This window comes from Vombatus ursinus, unplaced genomic scaffold (assembly GCF_900497805.2).
Source record: "Vombatus ursinus unplaced genomic scaffold, bare-nosed wombat genome assembly UNPS02014786.1, whole genome shotgun sequence".
Taxonomy (NCBI): Eukaryota; Metazoa; Chordata; class Mammalia; order Diprotodontia; family Vombatidae; genus Vombatus; species Vombatus ursinus.
Window position 1 is genome coordinate 36,819,763 of NW_020954564.1, and position 24,177 is coordinate 36,843,939.

Sequence of the window (24,177 nt, forward strand, 5' to 3'; positions counted from 1 at the left end):
TTACACTGAAGGTGGGACTCAGATTTGGGGTATTACCTGCAACCCAGTGTTGGCATTTGTTAGCTCCATCTCATTTCTTTCTCTTTTCCTAGCCTTTCAATTCCAATTTATCTTCTAGTTGAAGATGTTTGGAAATAGAGTGGAACAACATAGGTTGGTAATCAGTACCAACTGGGGACCTGATGATGCCTGTGTTTGTATAAGGTCTCTGCATGGAACTGGAAATATGTTCCTCATCACCAAATGAAAGAAGCCTTAGGGGAATTGGGGAATGAAGGCAGCCTGACAGAGGCAGCCTCTGCTTTGGCAGAGGAGAGGAATCACAAAAGACCATCTCCCAGAGCACGCAAGTTAAGATGCCAGGCCAAAGAGTCTTTCTTTACAAGTCTGGGGTGGCCTATTCTGTCTGACTCAATGTGAAGAAAGAAGCAAGTCAAAGGATTGGTTGAGAGAACTGGGGATGTGTAAGCCTGGAGAAGTAAGGAGTCAGAGGTCAAAGAATAGGATCAAAGAATTCAGAACTGAAAGGAGCCTTAAAGATACCTCAGGCCAAAGATTTTCTAATCATTTTTGTTTCACTAACCCCTTTGGCAATCTGATGATGCCTAAGGGCCCCATTTTTTTAAATGCATAAAATAAAATGCTTAGGATCACAAAGGAAATCAATTATGTTGAAATACAGTTTTCAAAATTAAAAAAAAAAATCAGAGTCCAGGTTAAGTACTCTTAATTAAACCAAACCCCTTATTTTACAGCTGAGAAACTGGAGCAGAGATATGAAGTGACCTGGAAGTAAGGTGACAAGCACAGATAGTTAAGTGGCAGATCTGGGCTTCCAGTTTAACTGTTGTAACTCCAAGTTCAGCACTCAGAGTAGCACCACCATTCCTCTTATTTTCCTGTGGAGTTCCAGAGACCAGAACTAGGACCAAAAGGTAGAGGTTGCAGACAAGTTACTAGGTCAACATAAGGAAGCACTTTCTCATAATCAGAGCTAACAATGTTCCAAGGTAATGAAGAGACACTGTCACTAGATGTATTTTAAAAAAGGCTACATGACTGCCTTACAGTAATATCATAGTCAGGATGTTGGATTGTGGGCAATGAAGGATCTGTCGGGAAGCTTCTAATGCTTAAGATTTTATGCGTCTGAAATCATGGTATAGGGCTTTAGAAAGATGAGCTTTAGAGTCAGGAAGACCTGGCTTCTTATCTCACCCATGACACATACTGGGCAAGTCATTAAATATCTCAGTGCCCTTGGGCAATTTCTTTAAGACTCAAGACTACATTGGTAAAGGGAATACCTCTCTGGGAGCTCCCTACACACCAAGGAAATCACAGATCCAGCTAAAAACAAACGAACAGCTAAATAAAGAAGAAATAAATAGAGCTTGGCTCCATTTCAGAAACAGAGCAGGACCTTGTTTGGAAATTAAGGACCTGCCATTGGGAAAGAAGAGATATTCCATTGCTAGTCTTGTATCCCTGTACTGTTCTATACAGTTTATGCTCAACACTTCCCCTGCCATCTGTCTCTGTCTTCCCCTACTCTCCCTTTTCCTATTTCTCCTTCTCTCCTCCCCTCCCCTCCCCTCCTCTCCTCTCCTCTCTTCTCTACTTCTTTTTCCATCTCTCTCCCCTTTCTCCTCTTTCCCCCTTTTCGTAGTTGACGTCTCTAACCGCATATTATCTTTCATCTTTCTACCCTTCCAGGATCCCCAGGAACCCTGTGCCCCATATTACCCTAGTGTTTAATGGTCTCTTCTCAGCTCTCCCTCCTCTTTCTTTCCCTTGCTTCCCATGGGCCTGTGAGATGTTATGGTTCCCTATCCCTGATGCTGCTCCAACAGAGAGGTGTTATTTAAAACCCAGCAGTGCCTTTGCCTTGTGCAAAGGCATCATCAATCATGCCAGAAAAAGAAAACAGCAGCTCATGTGGGCTCAATTAGGAGCACAGTAGTGGGCAGTGGTAGGAGAGGACCTAGAAGGTAGCATGCAGCTGTGCATTTTTAAGGGAAGAAGCTTCACACATGAAGCATCTCCAGAAGAAAGCATAGTTCTCAAGCCATGGGAAGGAGGTGTAACTTCAGTCACGCCTCCTCTACCAGAATGCTGCCCCACCCTCCCCAAACTGAGTGTTATTGTTTTGGTTAAGATTTAGTTATTTTAATCAACACTGGGTTATGTGGTGGGAAGATGGAGATGGAAGAGAGTGTGGTTCTTGCCTCTTTTTTCCTTCCTTTCTCCTTTCCTCTCTTCCTTCCTCTCCTTTGTCTTTCCTTCCTGTTTTTCTCTTCTTTTTTCTTTCTTTTTTTTCTTTTCTTTTCCTCTTTTCTTTTCTTCTTTCCTGTTTTCTTCTCAATTATTTCTTTTTATGTCTTTCTTCTCTTTCTCCCCCCTCTCTTTTTTTGGCTCTCTGTCTCTGTCTCTCCCTCTCTTTAATTTTCCTTTTACACCTTTCCCTATGCAAAACCCATTTGGGGAAGGAACAAAGGAGAGCCACACCAGCTGGTGGTGACATTCATGGTCCTCCCCTCATCCACACCCCTCAAACGACAGCTAATAAAAAGAAAACAACAGCTAAGGCTGATGCCATCACACTTCAGGCTGTGTGGTCTCATCAGATCTTACCCGAGGTCAGTGGTGAGAGCAGGGACCTCCAAGAGAAAACATTAGGCCCTGAACCAGTTTATCACTCTAGAGATGGTACTGTTCCCTTTCAGTCATCCATGAAATGTGACCTCTTTATAAAGCAGAGGAGGTAATGTGGCTGGAGGCCTAGGCCTTCATTTTGGTATGTCCGCTGAGGCTAGCCAGCTGGTAGTTGTTGCAGGCCTCCTTTCCAGTGGGAATTAAATCCAGTGGCTGCCTTGCCACCAGGTCCCATGGCTACTGGAGTTTTGCCCAATGTCTGAGGTTGTCCCTTGAACAGCTACATCTCTGCCAAGGGCAAAGCCATGATCCATCTGTATATGCTAGAACTAGTAAAACACTTTGAAGGCCTCTGGAAATGAGAGCAGTGTGAATTTGAAGTACTGTTATTGTAATGTTACCTTTCTTGAGTTTTGGAAACTGGTCTTTCTTTTCTGAAAACTCACAGACTCTTAAATATATGGGTATTGGTCTGACCTCCTTACCGCTGTAGAAGAAATATCTCAGAAAAAGCCAGGAGTTATCAAGAATATGTAGTGGCTTGATGAGCCTCTGTAAGAAAGGATAGAAAGCCTTAAAGTCACACAAAGAGGAAGTCATTGAAACATTGTTCTTCTCAGTGAAAAGTCCTATTACCTCCTCTCCAGGGTTGGACCAAAGGGTGTTGGATGGCATGCTAAAGAGTAGGCAGGAATCATTTAGAAATTATGTTTAAAAAAAAAAAGATCCTAATAAAATAGTTGTTGTTTTAACATAAAGGTATAGATAACAACAAAAAAGAGGAGATAGGGTTGAGGATCAATTCAAATCCATTTGTTTCAATTATTTCATCAGCAACTTGGATGAAAGCATAAGTAGTATGCTCATGAAATTTGCAGATGACTCAGTGCTGAGAGAGACAGACAGTTTGTTAAATGACTAAATCAGAAGGGTTACTATGAGGCAAGCACTTTGTAACCTTTAAAATGCTATATAGGTATGACTTATTGTTAGTTTATCCAAATATGTCTTGAAAAACCAGAATGATAGAACAAGTTTAATAAGATAAAACAATTTAAATTCCAATATGTCTGTATTTTTTTTTTAATCATATAAGGACAGAATGGAACAGGCATAACAAGGCAATTGTTCATATGAAAGAGATCTGGGAGTGGTCATGGTTTACAAATCCAATTGGCAGTCAAAAAGATAATGATGCATTAAGAGAAAAATGGTATCTAGAATGAGATATGTTATTATCCCATTATTTTCTATCTTGTTCAGACCACATCTAGAATATAATACTTCATTCTGGGCACCATATTTTGTGAATGATGCTAACAAACTGGAATGTATCCAGATGAAGAGAACCAGTATTTCAGGCTGGAAAATCATTCTATATGAAGATGAGTTGAAGGAACTGGGGGTGTTCAGGTGGAAGAAGAGAATACTTTGAGTGGTTATGATTGATATTTCAAGAACTATCACGTGGAAGAGGTATTATCCTGAAATAATCAATACAATAACGAAAGGAGAAAAAGAGATGGCCATACATTTGCTACCACTTGGCAGGCCAGATGGGAAGATAAGGCAGCTGTCAGTCTCACTTTTTCTACCCAGAGACATAGAATTTGTTGCCTCACCCACAGGGGAACGTAGGGTAGAAGAGAGGTGGGGGGAAAGGAGAGGAGAGAGAGAGAGAAAGAGAGAGAGAGAGAAGAGAGAGAGAGAGAGAGAGAGAGACAGAGAGAGACAGAGAGACAGAGAGAGAGAGAGCTTTTGTCTATTCAAGCCTTTTGGATATACTCTCTGTTCTAGCTCTGAAGCCATTGAAAAGGTTCTTCATCACCATGTAGAAAACAGAATACTTATGTGTCCTCTTCACAGAATAGTCATGTGTCCTGAATTGAAGCAAGTAAAGGGATGCCCCTCTATCATAGACTTTCAGAAGCAGGCTCACTAAATTTCTCTATATGTTGATACGAGGCAGAACATTCTTTGCTTGAACCAAAGACTGTGCGCCCTTATTGGCCAGTTAGCCCCATACCTTCCACAAGAAGTTTGGGCTGTATTTTTTAGGCATGGGAAGTCACTAAATATAGTAAATTTATATATTTTAATCATTAATAATCAATAATAATAAAATTACATATAATTTTTTTCCTGAGTAAATCAAAACTTTTTTGATTTTATTAAAGGTTGGGTCTTATCAGGTTTCTGCTCAATAAATTCCAGTAGCTCCCTATTACCTCTAGAATCTTATATGGTTTGGCATTTAGAACCCTTACAACCTGACCATAACCTTCCCTTCCCGCCATATTACACAGTGTTCCACTTCATCCACCATATGGTCTAGTCAAACAGGTTTTCTTACTGTTCCTCATCTACAGTATTCTATGCCATTGCCCTGACTGTCCTCAGTACTTGAAATACTTCCCCTCCCCTTCATCACCGTAGTTTCCTTCAAGGCTCAAGTGAAGCATGTCCTTTTTTAACTGAAGCCCTTCTTGATCTCATCAGCTCATATCTGCCCTGCCCCACCTCTCCGGTTACCTGGTGTCTATTTTGCATTTCCTTATATCTGTACATGTGATTTCTTTGCTCCTGGAGGATAAACACTAATTCTTTCTTCTCTTTATATCCCCAGCACCTAGTACATGATAGAGGCTTAAGAAATGTTCACTGATTGATTGATTGCTTACCTCCCACAATAAAATACAATTTGTTATTGAGATGAGGCCAGTGAAATAGAAAAGGAAAGTCAGACCATTGGATTTAGAATCTGAAGATCTGATAATGTATCACCTATGTGACCTTGAGTCAATTTCTTCTCACCTTTCTGAATCTGTTTGCTTATCTGTAAAATGAGGGGGCTAGGTCAGATGACCTATAAAGTACCTTTCAGCTCTAAATATATGATCCAAATGATCTCTAAGGTCACTTCTCTATCTGATTTGTGACTTGATAACATTTTCCAGTAGTGGGTTTCTCCCCCATTGGATTGCTCAACCAGACATGAATAAACCATCTTGTTGATTGGTTAAGCTTGCTTTTGTATGTTGCAGTGCATCCAGTAGGTAGCAGAGAAAGAGTATGGGAATGGGAGGACCCTAAGGATTATGTAGCATTACAGCTCTGACGTAGGTTCTGGGCCCAAGGTGGTGTAGTGTCTCATTGCTGCCGTCCTACGCTGCCCTAGGAGACATTGTAACTTGCTACTGACAGGATCTATTTGTGCAATGCTTCTGCCTTTGAAAAGGTGCCCACATGGGAGTTTCCAGGCCATTGGCTGCTTTTTCTCTTCTGAACATATCCATGTATCAAATACAGACAGGTCCAAACTCCTACGGAAACAATTAGGGTGTTTTGGCACTAAGGAATTTCAGGTACCTTTGATGTGTGCTTGAGAAAAAAAAAATCTTTTGCTTTTAAAATCCCAGATCAATGTTTGGCATTTCAAAACTCCAGTGATTTGGCCAGCCCTTCTCCTCAATGAAACCCTCAAGGCCACAGGTGATGACTGTCACTCATTTGGCATTGTTACCAGTGGCTTCTCCCTTGGGGTTTGGATCTCTTCCACCTTTAGCCTACTGACAAAAAAAAAAAAAATCACCTCCTTCTCTTTCTACTACCATTACCTTGCAAAAAATTATAGAATATCTCCATGAAGTAGAATCTTTAGACTTAGTCCAATTCAACCACCTCACCCCACAGAGGAATAATCTGAATCTCATAAAGATGACATAGCCTGTGAGTGGTAGAACCAGGATTAGAATCCAGGTTGCCCAACTCCTAGTCTGCTTTTCCTTCCCTTGTGCTATACAGCTTCTCAAATATTTTTCTCTGTTTCCCTAGATTTCAGAAAATGAACATTTGTTGGATGGCATGCATCTCTAATTCTGTAGACCTTACACATTTTCCCATTACCTCTATTCCTCCCTTGAGTCTAACTCAGCTAGCAAGCTAATCAGATAGCCTTTTTAGCCAGTGTTTATGAAAGCATTAAGTTCACTGTAATCTCCCCACTCCCACCTCCCAATAACTGGAGAGCATTGGTGGAGTTGAGAAAGAGATAAGTCAAACTTCTAAGTTTTGTGATCTGTCTCCTGCTCTCCTGCCAAAAGAAATAATAATACATCTGGCTGTTCACAATGTGCTTTGGGAACTACACTTGTAGCTTGGACCGAAGATGTCATGGTATGTTGGAAAGATCACTAGACTTAGGAGCAGAAAACCTGGGTTCAAATTCTGATACTATGTGACTATGGGCAAGTCATTTCACTACTTTGTTGTTTCTTTATCAATAACTTGGAGAATAATACTAATTATATTATATACTTCACAGAGTTACCATGCAAAGTGTCCTTTGTAACTACCCCTACCCTTTTGTGGGGAAGGGTGGTGGTAGAGGTCCACATGTGTGATTTGACTGGTATGTAGAACTCCTGATGAGAAAATATCCTCTGCCAATTCAGACCAACATATTCTTATTCTTAGAGAGTTCAGCTTATTCTTAGAGAGTTGCTGGGGGGTGGTGGGTGGGCACACTGAGAGGTAAAATAACTTGTCCAGGATAATACCCAGTATATGTCAGAATGGGACTTGGATTCAGATCTCCCTGAGGGACCCTTAGCCATTATTCCACACTGTCTGTCTCATATGCCTTAAAATACTCTATAAATGTGAATTATTACTATTATTATTAACAACAACAAAATGAAAATCAGATCCTCCTGTTCATGGGGGAAAAGAGGATAAAAGATTTCCAAAGGATGACCTCTCAATAAAACCCAGGTCTAGTACAGAATGTTGTTATGTTTGTCCAAAAGCTGTTGCAGCATTTACAGAGTGGGTACAATGTGATTATTACAGAAAGTTATATAGATAAAAATGGAGCAGGGTTAGAATATGTTAGTATAAAAGAAGGTTATGTTTCAGAGTTAATTTCATAAAAAGAATCTACATATCAATATGGCAATATGTTGTTTTAACTGTAGTGTCTAAAGAAACCTGAATTTACTTTTGATAAATCCAATGAAGCAGGACAATATGATTGGGAATTTTCCATTAAAAAAAAATAAAATATTGTCTAGCACTATCATCAATCTGAGTCTTTATGGATGTAGGTGTTTTTTCCACTGATAGAGATTATAACTATGTCTACCTTCTCAGCTTGTGTGCTTCCTACAGATTCATTGAAACGAAACTAAAAGGAACCTCAAAATTCATCTCATCCAACCCTCTCACTTTCAAGATGAGGAAACATGTCCAAAGAGGTTGTTACTAGCCCAGGGTTGCTTAGGTGTTAAACATCAGAGGGGAGATTTGAACCCATGGCCCTTGATTTCAGGGAGAGAGTTTTTTCCACAATACCGCCCCCCCCACCCAGTTTTCCAGAGAGGAGCTCCCTGATATACTAAGGGCCTTGCTATGAATTTTGTCACTATTTTATGGATATAAGTTCATTTAGGTGGCTGGTGGTGCAGTGGCTAGAGCGCTGGACCTGGAGTCAGAATGGACTGAGTTCAAATTCTGCCTAAGACACTTACTAGCTATGTGACCCTAGTCAAGTCACTTTATCTCTGTCTTCCTCAGTTTCCTCATCTGTAAAATGGCAATAAGAATAACACCTACTTCTCAGGCTATTTGTGAGGATAAAATTAGATTATATTTGTTAAATGCTTTTCAATCCTTAAACTGCTATATAAATGCTAGCTGCTGTCATCATCATGATCATTAATCATTAGCCATTTGTTATCCTTGTTCTCACTATGTAAATAGGCCACTTCTCTTCCAAGTCATCCATCATCTTGACAGTATATTTAATTTAATTCAGCAAACATTTATCACATGCCTGCCATGTCCAAAGCACCGTACTAGGTAATAGGGATACAAAGACACAGATGAAACAGTCCTTGCCTTCAAGGAGCTTACAAGAGGAGAGGGAAAGCCCTGTAGCAAATTGAGACAGCAGGGAAGTCTTCCTAATGGTAAACATTAAATGGTAACATATGGATAGTTTTTCCACTGTATTTTGGATGGCCTGTAGTTATGATTCTTCTGTTGTGTCCTGTGTGTGGTATGCTAGAAACAGCGCCTGATTTTGGAGTCAGAGAACCTCAGTCCGAGCCCTCCTTCTGATGTTCACTGTGTCAGCTTGGGAAGATCCTTAAATTACCTACCTCACCACTGACACTCTCTGCATGATTGTGGGCAAATAACTTAACCTCTCTGGGAGAATTCTGTTTCTTCATCTGTAAAAGAGGGGTTCCACTGGATGGACTTAAGTTCTTTCCAGCTCCAAATTTATAATCACATTATCCATGATTTGCAGCCATACACCACCACTGGGGAAATTTTATATCATTTTATTGAATATTAAAAAAAAGAAATAGCCTAATGAAAATTATCTGTCATTTTCCACTCTCTGTTCACTCCCCTCTCCTTATCTGCTTCTGTGTAAATCTGTTATGGTTCCCTCTCTATGATATATCTAATTCAGGAACTCTTAACCCTTCTGTGTAGGGGTCTTTTTGTGTGTGTGTGTGTGTGTGTGTGTGTGTGTGTGTGTGTATGTATGTGTGTGTGATGGACTTTGACAGAATTTCTCAGAATCATATTTTTAAATGAATAAAATAAAATGTATAGGATTACAAAGGAAATTAATTATATTGAAAGATAGTTATTAAAATTAAAAAAAAAAATAAGCTCAGGGAGCCCAGGTTAAGAATTCCTGATTTAACCTAAGAGGCCATTCTAAGTATAATGATAAGAGAGTTAGCTCCCAGTATGTCCTGGTCATATTAGCTCTATCTGACACCTGAGGGCAGTCTTCACTCCATTCCCCACCTTAGCCTCCTGATAGGACCCACTCCCTTCCCTTGTGGAAGAAGCCCCAGCTGGTAGATCCACAGACCTAGGATATGAGGTAGAAAAGGAAGACAACTAACCACATGCAACTGGAATCCTGGGGGAATTAGACAACAGCATCTAATGACCCAAACCAGAGCTAAGCCAATGAACTGGGACCCTGGTCTCATTAAAAGGGTCCCAAAGTCACTTAGGGCACAGCTGCCCAGCAAAGAGAATGGGGCAGCATCTCCTAGCAGCAATGTCAAGGGGATTGAGTCAGGAAGATCTTTCAGGATTCTTCCCAGGGGACCTCTTAGATCTTTGGCTCCAAGAGTCCCCAGAGGTGTTACACATTGTCCCTGGGAACCCCTGGCAGCCCTAATGCCAAGCAGCAGGGAAAGGAGACAAAAGGGAAGGGTAGAAAAGCAAGAATAGGAGAAGAAAAAAAAGAGGAGGGAGAGATAGAAAAAAGAAAAATGAAGGAAAGGATGCATAGAGTAGGGTATTATAAAGAGAATAATGGTAACAATAGCTAACACATCTATAATAATATATTTCTATAAAGCTTTAATTTTACAAAATACTTCTGTAAGAACTTGGTACGATAGAGAAAATATTACTGTCACTATTTTACTTTGGAGGAAACTGAGACTCAGAAAGATGATGTAACTTTATGTGATAGTGGAAGAACCAGTATTTGGACTCTTGTACTATAGGATCATAGATTTAGTGCTGAAAGGGACTTTAGAGGCCCTCTAGCTTAGCCTCCTGATTTTACAGAAGAGATAACTGAGGCCCTGAGTGGTTGAGGGACTTGCCCAAGATCACCTAAGTAGTGTCAGTGTGAAATTTGAACCTAGCTCTAAAACTTTCCACTTTATTATACTGTCCTATCTAGTGTTCCCCTATCCACTCCATTATGTCATTACTAAATGTATATTTTCTATGATTTTGGACTCTTAAGTTGTCTAACCCTGACATTTATGCCACCAACTCATCTCTTTCAAGACCACTTGAGAATAAAACAAGCTATTTAATTACTATATCCATATTTTTTTATACCTTTTTTAATGCTTCATGGCACTTTGTAGTTACTGTCTCACTTGATCCTTTGAGGCAGGTAGGACAAAGAATATGGTTCCCATTTCACAAATGAGGAAACTGAGTCCCAGAAATGGAATAGAATTGAGTTGTGCAAGATCACAGATGTATTGAATGACAGAGCCAAGACTGGAACCTTAATTTACTAAGTGTCCGCAGAACTCACAGCACCACACAGATGCTTCTTCTATCAAAGGAAAGTGTCAGATACATGTATATTCACTTCCACTTCCTTTTTCTTACCTTTAACAAATTCTCCTGTGTGTTCCTTTTAGTCTGGGTCTAGTGTCACTGTTACCTGCACTGAGGGCAAGTGGAACAAACAGGTGTCATGTGAACCTGTGGACTGTGGCATCCCTGACCAGTATCATGTCTACCCAGCCACCTTCTCCTGTCTTGAAGGTACCACATTTGGCAAGAAATGCTCCTTCCAGTGCCGTCTCCCAGCTCAGCTAAAAGGTATTGTATGTCTACTATGACTACTTACTTTAGACCATAGGAAGCATTGAAGAAGATTTGAAAGGAAAAAGAAAGGGATACACACACATACACACACACACACACACACACACACACACACATACATATATACATGTATATGTATATAAATATATACATATATATCCCATTATATATATACCCCCATATTTCATTTATGTTTATTTATGACTAAAAACTTGATAGTGGTGGGTGATAACCAAGGTTTTCTTTACACTGGAGGCTAATTTGCTGCTGATCTCTCTCAGCTAACTGCATTTATTTATTTAATGTGGTCTTCCTGGGTGCCAAGGTAAAAGGCAAAAACAAAAACAAACAAACAAAAAAAAAAAACAAAAAGAAAACTGAAGGGACTGACAAGGATATTTGTCCCTTGAGATTCCTATGAAATCTGCCAGGGGGGCAACGTGGGGCAAATAATAAAATAGAATCCAAACTGGAGCATCCACTTACTACCTATATGACCTTGGGAAACTCACTTCCCCTCTCCAGGGCCCCAGTTTCCTTCTCTATAAAGTAAGTTTGTTAAACTAGATCTCTGCCTACTGCTTTCCCTGGCTTTCTTTAAGTCTCAGCTCAAATCTCACTTTCTATGGGAAGTCTTTCCAATGCCCCTTAATTCTAGTGCCTTTCCTTCGTTGATTTCAAATTTATCCTGTATATAGCCTTATTTGTTTATATGTCTATTTATTTCAAGGTTACCCTGTATATAATGTTTTGCATATTATCTCCCCCAATAGACTGAGAGCTCCGTGAGAGCCAGGACTGTTCTTTTCTGTGTAGCCCCACCACTTAGCACAGGGCCTGGCACATAGTAGGTGCTTAATAAATGTTTATTGATTGACTGAATAGCTTAACTAGATGACCAGTAAGATCCCTTGCAGCTCTAGCAGCCTACAATCTCAATATAGTGTAATGTTCTTTTCACCAGGATTCCTTCCAGTTCTACCATACTATATGCTAAGGTTTCTGCCCCCTCTGATATCCTACGCTTCTGTTTTCACTGATGCAATTGTCCTAGATGAAGAAAGAAATGAGTGAGAAGTACAAGTGAGGAGATTGCCATCCGACAGAAAAAAAGAAAAAAAAAACAATCAGAACCTGTTTTTGACTCTGGCCAGTAACAGAACTATTCTCAGATTAACCTAGGCATAAATTCCTCTCTGTCTTGGTGGATTCTCATTTCTTCTATTAGGGTATGCAGGAGGGTGTGTGGTTAGTTAGCAGTAATTTACGAATAGTGCTAGGACTAGTTGTAAGCCTACCTGGAAAACATGCAGGGTTTTGATGATGTATTTAATCATTTCCATTATCAACTAAAACCCAGAAGACTGTGGTTATCCCATGCCAAGTTAATTTGGTTCAGTTCAGAACAATTCAATTTATTTTACTCCAACTCAATTCATGAGTTATAACTGTAAGAGTATATACGGAAGGTATGATGGATTATTTTAAAGGTAAAAAGGAAAAAGACCAAGAAATGGAATAAAAAGACTCTTATCCTGAACTTTCAGGAGCATGAGCTCAGAGTGATGCAAGCAACACTACTGTACTACAAAGCCAATGGGATATCCCCCTCAGCATCTATGCTCATTGTGAGAATGGTCTTTAGGTGATGGACATTTGTTTTATTCCCTTCAAGTGAGTTAAAAATGTATGAGGCCAGGACATTCAACGGTAGACATATTAAGAGGTGGGTCTATAAAGGGGATTGGTTCAAGTTGGGAAACTTTAGGGGTCATCCTTAGAGAGTGGCTTCCATATTCCTGTATATGGAGAGCCAAGGACTGAACAACCTTTAGTCTAACCCACAAAATGCTGACTGGGACTAAGCTGGCCTGCTGGGGTCATTATTGGCTTTGGGTCTGAAGTCATTCTCCTCCACCTTCATTGCTGTCAGGTTGGGAATTGGAAGAGGAAAATAAAAATGGGCAAAGCAGTGAATGAGCAATCAGAAGACTTCATATTAAATGGAAGGAAATTGTGGATGACTCCAGGGTGAAAAGAGACTGATTCTGAATCTTTTGTTGGTATTTCCTCTTCTTCTCTAGCCTTGGTCTCAGGAAATATGTGGAGGACATCATTTTTCTAATCTGCAAGTATGTTACAGTGGAAAGAGCATAGAACACCTAGGTTTAGGTCTCAACTCTGACTCTTACTATGAAGTTGATTTTGGGCAAGTTATTTAACCTCAGTTTCTTCATCTTTAAAATGAGGAGGTTGGCCTAGATGGCCTACGAGTGTCCTTCAGCTCTAAATCAATGGTCCTTTGATGATAGAACTCCTTAAGGTCTCTTCTAATTCTAATTCTTATGATTCAACTCATTTCAACGTAATTGAACAGTTATTCTCCTATAATGCCAGGAACTGATTTACGTGCCTAGCCTGAAATAGCGAAGGAGAGGGTAACAACTTGGAGGTACTGGTGAGGCCTGGAAACCATTGGAAGTGTTAAAACCACCAACAGGCATCCCCTCTAATCCTCTCTACTCATCTGAGCTTCCTAAGACATGAGATGTATTAATAACTCCAGACGGAAATCACACTCCTCATCTCAATCAGAGGCCCCTGGGGATGGAAGCTGTATAAATTAGCATTGATTATTAGCATTTTTATTTTGGTTAATAATAATTTCTAATCAGAATGATTTGCACCCACCTGGCTGTATCTTTCTCTGCCAGCCCTCTTTATCCCCATGTTCCCTTCCCGTATACTGTCTCTCAAGGGGGTGTCAGAGGCCCCCACAATGAAAAGAGGTCCCCGTGCGAATGATCACCTTGATCATTTATGTTAATTGCTCATATCCTTTCCCCTTAATAATCACACATGGATGCCACTGGGAGGATTCACCTGTTTGGACTGATTGTTGTCTTGAAACATACTGATTGTCAATCCCACTTGGTGCTCTATCTTCAAAACCTAGGGAAAGAGACCTGCCTGTACCAGCTAGAATCAAGGGCAGGAAGGTTTGTTCTCACTAAGATTTGGTGACTCAGGTGAACCTCCTTCCATTAGAACTTTGGGGGTGGGAGAGTGTGAAGGGAGCTCCTAGTTCCAAGCTTTCTCTGTGTTTCTATTTTGCTTCAAAATGCTCCTTAAGGTTGCAGTCATCATGGTCTAAAGTCAAGCTTCCTACCTTTGCAATAACTACATAAATGTGTCTACGTGCCCTCTTTCATAGGAAGTTTATAACTCCTCTTTTCTTGCACATGTTTCTTCCTCTACTTGGGCCTTGGGACAGGCACAGCTTTCTTGAGCATTGTACTTGTCTATGGGCAGTGAGGATTGCATACCCTATTTCCAGAATGGGCTCTCCCCAGCTATGTAAGGAAGTCCAGGGTTTGATTCTGTCTTTTTTTCTAGTTATCAAGTCTAGTCCATTGTTACTTCAGATACCTTTCCTGGTTACTCAGATCTTCTCCTAAAACTCAGGAATTTCACATGTTCAACTTTAGAGATCATCTAAGCCACCCTCTCATTTCCCAGAGGAGGAAATGAGAGGATAAGTAAGTAACCTAAGGTCATAAAGCCAGTGAAAGTCACAGGTGGGATTTGAACCCAATTCTTCCAACTCTCGAGCCAGGGTTCTTTCTACTGTAGCATACTGCTTTCTTTTCTCCTGACTCCCCAGCTCAAGAGTCTTCTGTACCATGTTGTTTCCTTTAATGAATTATATTCATGTGACATTATGATTTTAGAAAATTCTTTAATTCAAGGTCTCTGAAAGGATCCAAAAAAAAAAAAAAGAAAAGAAAAGAAGTGAAGATGCCCTTTTCATTAAAGCTTGCAGAAAGATATGATAGGAGTCCGCTCTTATCAACCATGTCTGAATCTTCACCCCTTTCCTTCCAGGCCAGTGACTTCATGTTCCTCATAATGACCTCTCCTCCCCTTCCCACCTTGGGTCTCCTAACATAAGAGAGCCATCTGTCTTCTCAGGGTAAAGAGACATTTATTTACCAGAGTCAGAAAAGCACTGGCTTGGTAGTCAGGAGGCCAAGCTGTCAGTTCCAAGTCTGCTACTATGTGGCCTTGGGCCAGTCACTCCCCTTTCCATACCCCTTCCTGGCCTCATCTTCTTTCTTTGCAAAATGAGGGGGTTGGGCTAGTCTCTTAGGCTTCTTCCGGAACAACAGTCTACATTATTATGTTCTATGTTTTAGGGTCCTTTCTGGCTTTCACATCCTAAGATTCTTGTTTTAGGGCAGGATAAAAGGGTATTCACTGTTACTTTATATAGCTTTAAGGTTTGCACAGTGTTTTGAAGCTCTGTAAGCTCCTGACCTTGCAGGGATGTTTGTATAAATCAATACCTTTTCAGTCATATCAAGTAGGTGAAGATCACAAATCCCTCCCCTTAGATGGGAAGTTGGTGAAATCATAGCTCACCAAAGGACATCAATTTAAGATGCCACTTTGAAAGCTGGGTCATGGGAGGACTTCCTTTGAAGAGGGAACTATGCAGATGCACCTTTTTTGGGTCTTTTGTTATATTTGAGAGAGACAGCTTGGCATGATGTCAAGAGCATTGACTTTAGAATGAGCAGACTTGGATTCATATCCTCATTCTGCCACTTACCAGTTGTGTGATCTTAGACAAGACATTTCACTTCTCTGGGCCTTGGTTTCCTCTTCTGAAAAAGGGGTAATAAAACTTGCCCTGCTTGCTTCAAAGAATCATTGCTCAAATGATATCATTAATAATAAAATACTTTGTAAACCTAAACATACTATATAGAAATGACAACTATTATTACTCTGGAGATGATCTCACCAGTTTCTCCCTATGTCTCAATCTCTATCTTTGTCTCTGACTCTGTCTCAGTCTTTGTTTCTCTCTCTCCCTGCCTTTGTCTCTTCTTGTCTTTCTCTCTCAATCTCTCTGTCTCTCTCTCTCTCTGTCTCTCTGTCTGTTTCTCTCTCTCTCTTTTTCTCTCAGCAGACTTTGTAGACTTGATCATGGGTGTCCATTAGTTTTATTCCCATTTAGACACATAAAACTTTGAACAATTCAACCATCAAAATGAAATTGGATTTGCCCCCACTTTTACCAGGAGGGCCCCATTTTGATGAACAATTGACGTACTTTTTGGAATTGCCAAGTGAGGAACATAGTTTCTTTTTAACTCTTTGATTTCCCTGGAGACTGGGGATGAGCTCTTGGAACATCATCAACATAAAAGACAATTCTTTATATGAGGCCTTGATTTCTTTTGCTTTTGTCCTCTTCAGTGTTTCCCTGCCCTAGCAACCAAGAGGAGTTCAGATGTGCTTCTTGGTGTGCAGTAACTAATCTGAAGCTTTCCCCCTCATCCTCTTGTTCTTGCTAATTCCCAAATAATTCTCTTCCTTTATTCTTTTCCCTCTTACAGATCCTTCTTCATGCTCTCCCACGTCTACCTTCCTTTTCAATCTGCTTGCTTCCTTGGTTTCCAGTCTTCTATTCAGTCTGCTGAATGTCTGCTATGTGTCTGTTTGTCGACTGATACCCCAGCGATTTGCTTTTCTTTTAACGTTCATGAATAAATTTGACTCTTCCATTCTATGATAGCAACAGCAATCCTTCACTTGTAGGGTTTGGGAGCTCTTTTCTTTCCTGATATATCTGTTCCTTGGTGGATTTGGAGTCAGAGGACCTGAACTTGAAACTTGCTTTTCCTACTCTCTAATTGTGTGGACTTAGGCAAGCCACCTAGTCTAAGGCACCTTCCAGGCTGAAATAATAACTCCAAACTGTTCCTTTTTGTCATGGGATCTCCACTGTACTCTTGTAAAACTTAGGCCAATGGTATAAACTTGGATTCTTCACTCATGAGGGGAAAAAAAATGTCAGACCTCTCCCTCAAACTCACTAATAGGTCATAACCCCAGAAACATTCTTGTTATGCTCCCTTCCAAGTCCTGCTTGGGCCATGGGCTACTGGGCAGTAGCCTGACCTAGGGCCTAGACTCAATGTCTCTACATAATAGAATGTCTGGCTCCAATACCTCCAGTGGTTTCCAGACAATGGTACTAAGTGAACATCACTAGGTAATGAAGTAAGAGAAAAGGAAGTGATTGGAGCATGTAGTCCCTGATGCCCAGGAAGCCTCACCACTTTGCAGGAAACTGAATGAATCACCCTCTCGCTCCTGCTGGCTCATCTATTTGTTGACGTCAAACTGTCCAGAGTTTGTAATATAACAGTTCATCAACACAGAAGCATCTGCTGTGTTTGTAGATGCTAGCCTTTACTTCACTCACTGGATGAATCATACAAGACAAGGAAGAGGAGAAAGAGGAGGGAAAGGAGGCAAGTACTAAAGAGGAGCTCCTTGCTAATTTGATAAATGTGCAAAGGAATGAAAGAAAGGGACAATGCAGCTTAATGGGGAGGAAGGAAGATATGAGATATTCTGTGTTGCCAGTGACAAGAAGGATGTTGAGAAATGTGAATTGTTTCTCCACTATTGTCTCAGGGAAGCTCTGGCCAAGCTGCTTCATCATAATATATCATCTGACATCAACATATCATCTGCATCACCATGATACATCATCTGACAACCTCACTGTGTTTTATTTTCATTTGCAAAACCCAAGCAGACCAGCTCGCCAATGATGGTCAGCACAACTATCAGTACAAGCCTGGGCTATATTGGGAAGTGTTATTCATGTGGGTCAATCAGCAAGGTTTAGACAAACACTGGAATTTGAAAAGCATGATTTTCAGCAATGCAACTTGAGAACTACAAAGCCTCTGAGATTTCCTTAGAAGCCCAGGCAAGCTAGCCAATGTCTCCATTCTTTTAGATGGAACCATAGAAGTACAGAGAGAAGAGTTAACTGGTCTTGTGCCATGAGTATGCCACTGAGATTTGTCAGTAGGTGGTGATTTCAGGGGAGGCTACCTGCTCTCATTTGGGCCAATCACTTCCGCTCTCCCCACTTGGCCTGAGGTTTCTTATATTTAAAATGAGGTCTGGAGAGTGGATGACCCTCCAGGTCCACTGAATAGTATAGCAAGATTCTTTGACTTGAGAGTCAGGGGACATGGGTTTCTACTGTAGTCATGACTCTGGCAGGTTGCTTCTCTATGTGATTTTAAGTGAAACATTCCATTTTTATAGACATCAGTTTTCTCTATGAGATATAGCTTATAGACTCAATGGTTCCTAAGGTCATTTCTATCTTTAGAATTCCATATTCTATTATCTATTAATAGAATATTAATATAATAGACATTTTATGTTCTTTATAGTATTAACATATTGTGTTTCTGCATTCTATATTCTAAGGCAAATTCTAACTTAAAAAAAGTTCTAATTTTACATAATTCATTTTGTTAATAAAGGTAGCATAGTTCTACTCTGCCATTGATTTCTAATGCTAATTCTAAATACATCATCCCAACAGGAAACAATAGCTTCCTGACATGTATGGAAGATGGGTTGTGGTCCTTCCCGGAGGCACTTTGTGAACTGATGTGCCTGGCCCCTCCCATTGTGCCCAACGCTGATCTCCAGACTGTTCGGTGCCGAGAGGACAAGCACAAAGTGGGCTCCTTTTGCAAGTACAAGTGCAAACCAGGGTACCACGTGCCTGGCTCCTCTCGGAAGTCGAAGAAGTAAGTGAAGATAAAAATGTAAGCAGGGCACGTGGTGGAAGGAAACTTGGTCAGTGGGCATCTGAATCTATTATTGTCTGTTAGATGAATACATTATCATAGCATCGCAAAGAATCCATTATTCCATGTTGTTCTATTGTGGCTTCTAGAGCATAATCGACACATGAATCAACAGTTATTTACTGAGTACCTATTATGGTAGCAAGCCCTGTGCTACTATGGGAGCACCAAATACAACATCCCTAAAAAATGGTCATCCAGCCTCTATTTGAACACTTCCAGAATCAGAGAGCTCACAACCTCCCAACATAATTTATTCCATTGGTTGAAATGAATAGAGTTCCCACGTATTGGTTCTAGTTCTTCTCTCTGGAATTATATAAAATAAACCTCATTCTTTCCCCACATGTCATGCCTTCACATTTTAAAATCACTATCTTTCTGGAATTCAGTTTCCTCATATATAAAATGAAGGGACTGGACTCGATTTTTTTTCCTGAGGTTCCTTTCAACTTTAAAACAAGCCTAGCAATTTATTAGCCTAGAAATTATAATGTTAACTTAATGTTTGTAAATCTTGGTTTAACATCAAGACCCTGCCTCCCTTAAGGTTAGAGGCAGCCATGGTTTAGCAGAAAGAGTCTTGGATCTGTAGACAGTGAACCTAAGTTCAAATCCTGTCTCTATTTCTTCTAGCCTGTGTGATTCTGAGCAAATTTCTTAACCTCTCTAAATCAGTTTCTTCATTTAAAAAATGAACTAGATAATTGCTAAGGTCCTCACCAGCTTTAAGTCATGAAACTTTATTAGTTAGTAGACAAATATTATCATCTATCATCCACTCCAACATAGGAGATAATATTGGCAAACTCCTTATGAAGTCAGTTAGATGAAACTTACTTCATATATATTTTCAATGTAATGTCTACTCCTTGGAGTTTGACATTCAAATTTGAATATTGTGGTTGAGAAATTAATCTATTCATTTATTCAGTTCATTCCAAAACATTAAATACTTTCTATGTGCAATGCACTCATTCAAATGATTCTTCTCATTTCTTCTTTGAAGACGGGCTTTCAAGATCCAGTGTACCCAAGACGGCAGCTGGTTGGAAGGAGCCTGTGTACCTGTGACATGTGACCCACCGCCACCCAAGTTCCATGGACTGTACCAGTGTACCAATGGTTTCCAGTTCAACAGTGAGTGCAGGATCAAGTGTGAGGAGAGCGACATTTCTTCGGTAAGTGCTTTCATCCATTCACTTAACCTCTGTTTCCCTCAACTATTAGATGTGGACAATTACAGCACTTTCCTATGAGATAATATTTTGGAAGTGCTAAACACAGTGCTTGGCATATGGTAGATATTTTTAAAATGCTTATTCCTTTCCTCATTTCTTAATTCAACATTTATTAAGTGGGTGATGTCTTCAGATTACTGTACCATGTCCTTTCTGTTCATCACAGAACTGAGAGTAATAAGCAGTATTTTCAAGTTCCTCCTTCATCTTTCTTTGATGCATTAAAGTGCAAACTCACCTCTTCAATGAATTGTTCCCTGACAATAGCCTTTAGTGATATCCTCACTCCTGTGAGTGCATGGAAAGCTTATGTTCTATATGCCAAGGCTTATCTGATTGTGTTTCATGGTGCTATAGAATTCTTTAGAAGGATGTTAGGGTACCCTGACCATATTTCAGAAGTGGAATGCAAATCTAGATATTTCTGTAAGTCCTGTCTCAAATAGGCCTCTAGTAAGTTAGTATATTATTTTTGATGAATGTGATGATGGTGGTGGCAGTGGTGGTGGTGATGGTGATATTGATGATGGTGATAGATTTGTACATTTGAATTTATGATGTAACTGGAACCAGAGAACCTAAAATTGAAGACAGGATCTGCTGCTTACTGCTTACATTACCTTGGCCAAGTCATTCCACCTTCTTGAACTCACCTTATCTGTAAAATACAGATTTGACTAAATAACAACCATAGTTTCTTCCAGCTCTAAGGATACAATAATGATGATGTTGATTGGGATAATGATAATTATGATAAAACAATCAAAATTTTATATTAAACACTTCTTATATTCTTCCCTATAGATAGTACCATACAGAAAACAATTAAAACATGGTCCCTGCTTACTACAATCTATAATGTATCTGGAAAGACATAAAGAGCTCATGTGGAATAAACAATATAAGTACTAAAAGATGTGGTCATGAATCTTAAGTCCCATAGCCGTTAATAGGAGACAGAACTCCATGTGGCCAAGGGTAGTCAGGGAAGGCTTCATGGACCAGGTAGCAACTTGAGCTAGGCCATGAAAAATGGGAAAGATCAGGGACAGCTAGGTGGCACAGTGGATAGAGCACTGGCCCTGGATTCAGGAGGACCCGAGTTCAAGTCCAATCTCAGACCAGATACTTGACACTAACTGTGTGACTCTGGGCAAGTTACTTAACCCCAACTGCCTCGCCAAAAAAGAAAAAAAAATGGGAAGGATCTAGGCCATCAAAAGAGAGGCACACAGATGACATTCCAGAAGGGGAGAACAATAGGAACTAAGGCACAGAGTTGGGGAATGGTATGTCATAGGTGGAGACAGCAGAATAGCAGGCATGCGTTAGAAAATCACAGGATGTTGTATTAGATAAGTCTGTTTTGAAAGCTAGCCAGAAGAGTTAGACTTAATACAGTAGACCAGTGGTATCAAATAAATAGAAATGCGGGGCCAATAAACCATGCCTAAAGATCCCTCTGGGCCACATATTGACTTAGAAAACCAGATGTGTTTATATATCTCTCTTTTTAAAAAAATTAATACATCAACACGTTAAAATCAGATAAGAACTACATTTTAATCTGGTTCAGCCCCACTAGGAAATGTTGTGGACTACATGTGGCTTTGTGGGTCACATGTGGATTGTAGACCACATGTTTAACACCTCTGCGGTCAGCTATAGGAAGCCATTCTTAGGTGTCATAATGAAAAAGATCGTTTAGGGAGAATAGTCTGGCAGCAAGAGGTTGGATAAATTATTTTTTCTTTATTTTTTGAATATTTTGTATTTCCCCAATTACATGTGAAAACATTTTTAACTTTAAAAATTTAGAATTACAAATTCTCTTCCTCTCCTACTCCTCTCCCCTCCCCTCCCCCGTCAAAATGGTAAGCAATTTGATGTAGGTTATACGTGTGCAATCATGCAAAACCTATTTCCATATTAGTCATATTGTGAAAGAAAACTGACCAAAACAAAACAATGAAAAAAATAAAGTGAAAAATAGTATGCTTCAATCTGCCTTCAGACTCCATCAGTTCTTTCTCTGGAGGCAGATAACGTTTTTCATCATGAGTCCTTTGGGATTGTCTTGGATCATTATATTTCTGAGAATAGCTAAGTTATTCACAGTTTATCACCATACAATATTGCTATTATTGTGTACAATGTTCTTCTGGTTCTGCTCACTTCATTTTGCATCAGTTCATATAAATATTTCAGATTTTTCTGAAATTATCCTGCTTGTCATTTCTCATAGCATAGTAGTATTCCATCACAGTCATATACACACCTTGTTCAGCCATGCCCCAATTGATGTGCATCCCCTCAACTTCTGGTTCTCTGCTACCACAAAAAGAGTTGCTATAAATATTTTTGTACAAATAGGTCCTTTTCCCTTTGGTTGGACAGATTCTATAGGATTTTTAATTTTTCAGAATGTTTTCAAATACATTTTTCATTTGATCCTCCATCCACTCCTGTGGACCAGGTAGCCCTGATAAAGGATGATTGTCCCATTTTGAAGATGAAGGTCATAGAATTTTAGAGCAACAAAGGCCTTCAGAGGTCAGGTAGCCCAACATTCTCTCCCTCCCCTATTTTGCCAGTGAGGAAACTAAGGCCCACTAGTGGCTGAGGTCAGGCCCCAAAGAAAAATCTGGAATTGTGCAAGGTAGGAGTATCATACCATAGTAGTGCAACTTCTTTATAAAATGACTCATGATCAGTAGGGGATATGAAACATTTAAGAACTCACAAGCATTATTAGGCTATATTTCTAATAAGAAGTAATCCAGTGTTTCAGCTCCTAACTATAAAAAGCTGAAATCATAGGTTCCAGAGTTTAAAAAAAAAAAGACTTTAGAGATCATTTTGGTCAAATACCCTCTTTTTCACAGAGGAAGCAATTATCAATCATAGGAGTGAAGTGATTTGCCAAAGGGCCTACAGCTGTGGATTTCACTTATATTAGGGGTAACAAAATAAGGTGTCTCACTGTTTGTCTTTGTAGAAAACAAAAATTCACAAATAGTTTGAGTCTCCTTCATGGCAGAGTAGAATGCTGTCTATTAGTCCACTAAGCTGGTGCTTGGTTTCAGGAAGTACATTTCCTGCTCAATTTGGAGGCAGTGACTTGGGTAAGATGCCAAAATGTATCTTACCATAAGATTATAAATGTAGAAGCTGGAGAGCAGTTATCTTTCCTGATCTCCACCCTCTGTTTTGCAGATGAATTAACTGAGGCCATGTGAGGGCAAATTGTTTGTCTAAGCTCATACACGTAGTAAGGCACAGAGTCAGTATTGAAATGCAAGCCCCTTTGACTTCTAAGCTAGTGTTCTCTCCTCTGTTACCACACTACCTTTGTGCTCAAACTCCCTACCGGTAGAGTTCAGGGGATGGTTCATCATTCTAGAGACTTGTGATTCTACATATGACTCATCAATATAAATAGAGAAACACAACTGTGAGTAGAAGAATAAAATGATTGACTTTTTAGAAAGTCACACAAAACATGGCATCCAACCTGTACAGGGCCATGTAGTCCATGTACCAGTGCCAATCAAAACTGAAGTTAGCAGCTAGTATCCAATCAAAATGCTATGTTCCTATTGAACATAGGCTTCAAAAGTCAGGTCTAACCATTCCCATTAGCTCAGCTTCAAATAGTTCTTTTTTTTTTTAATTTGTTTATTTATATTTTTGGTGAGGCAGTTGAGGTTAAGTGACTTGCCAGGGTCATACAGCTAGTAAGTATCCAGTGTCTGAGGCCAAATTTGAACTCGGGTCCTCCTGGCTCCAGGGCTGGTACTCTACCTACTGTGCCACCTAGCTGCCCTTCCCAAATAGACTTAAATTGGTTATTTGGTCTCTGTGGACCAAGCATCCAGATTTTTTTTTTCACTTGATTGGTTGGTGGATGCAACTCAAGAATCCTTGAGTGCAATAAATATGTGTATTTATGGGCACAGGCACGTGTATATATCAAGAAGGAAGAAAGGGGGCAAAGGACAGAGGCAGGAAGGAATGGATTCCATGATTCCCTTAGACTGCTTACAGAAAAAATGTTAGTAAGTGTTACACAAGCCGCTGTAGCAGCAAGGCCAAATAATATTCTGGCCGTGGTCATGTTATCAAACTGAAACCCAGTCTGTCTGAAGGCTGCCAAATTACTTTCATGGCCAGCTTGTATTTAAAGA

At 39.9% G+C, this 24,177-nt stretch overlaps 1 protein-coding gene across 1 annotated transcript in view; it reads left to right on the forward strand.

Annotated features, from left to right (window-relative positions):
- LOC114046870 (pappalysin-1-like) overlaps positions 1-24,177 on the forward strand; it is a 280,259-nt gene that overhangs the window by 216,584 nt on the left and 39,498 nt on the right. The window contains exons 15-17 of the mRNA XM_027867446.1: positions 10,863-11,046; positions 18,479-18,689; positions 19,759-19,930. Coding sequence (XP_027723247.1) covers positions 10,863-11,046; positions 18,479-18,689; positions 19,759-19,930 — 567 coding nt within the window. The remainder of the gene's footprint in view (positions 1-10,862; positions 11,047-18,478; positions 18,690-19,758; positions 19,931-24,177) is intronic.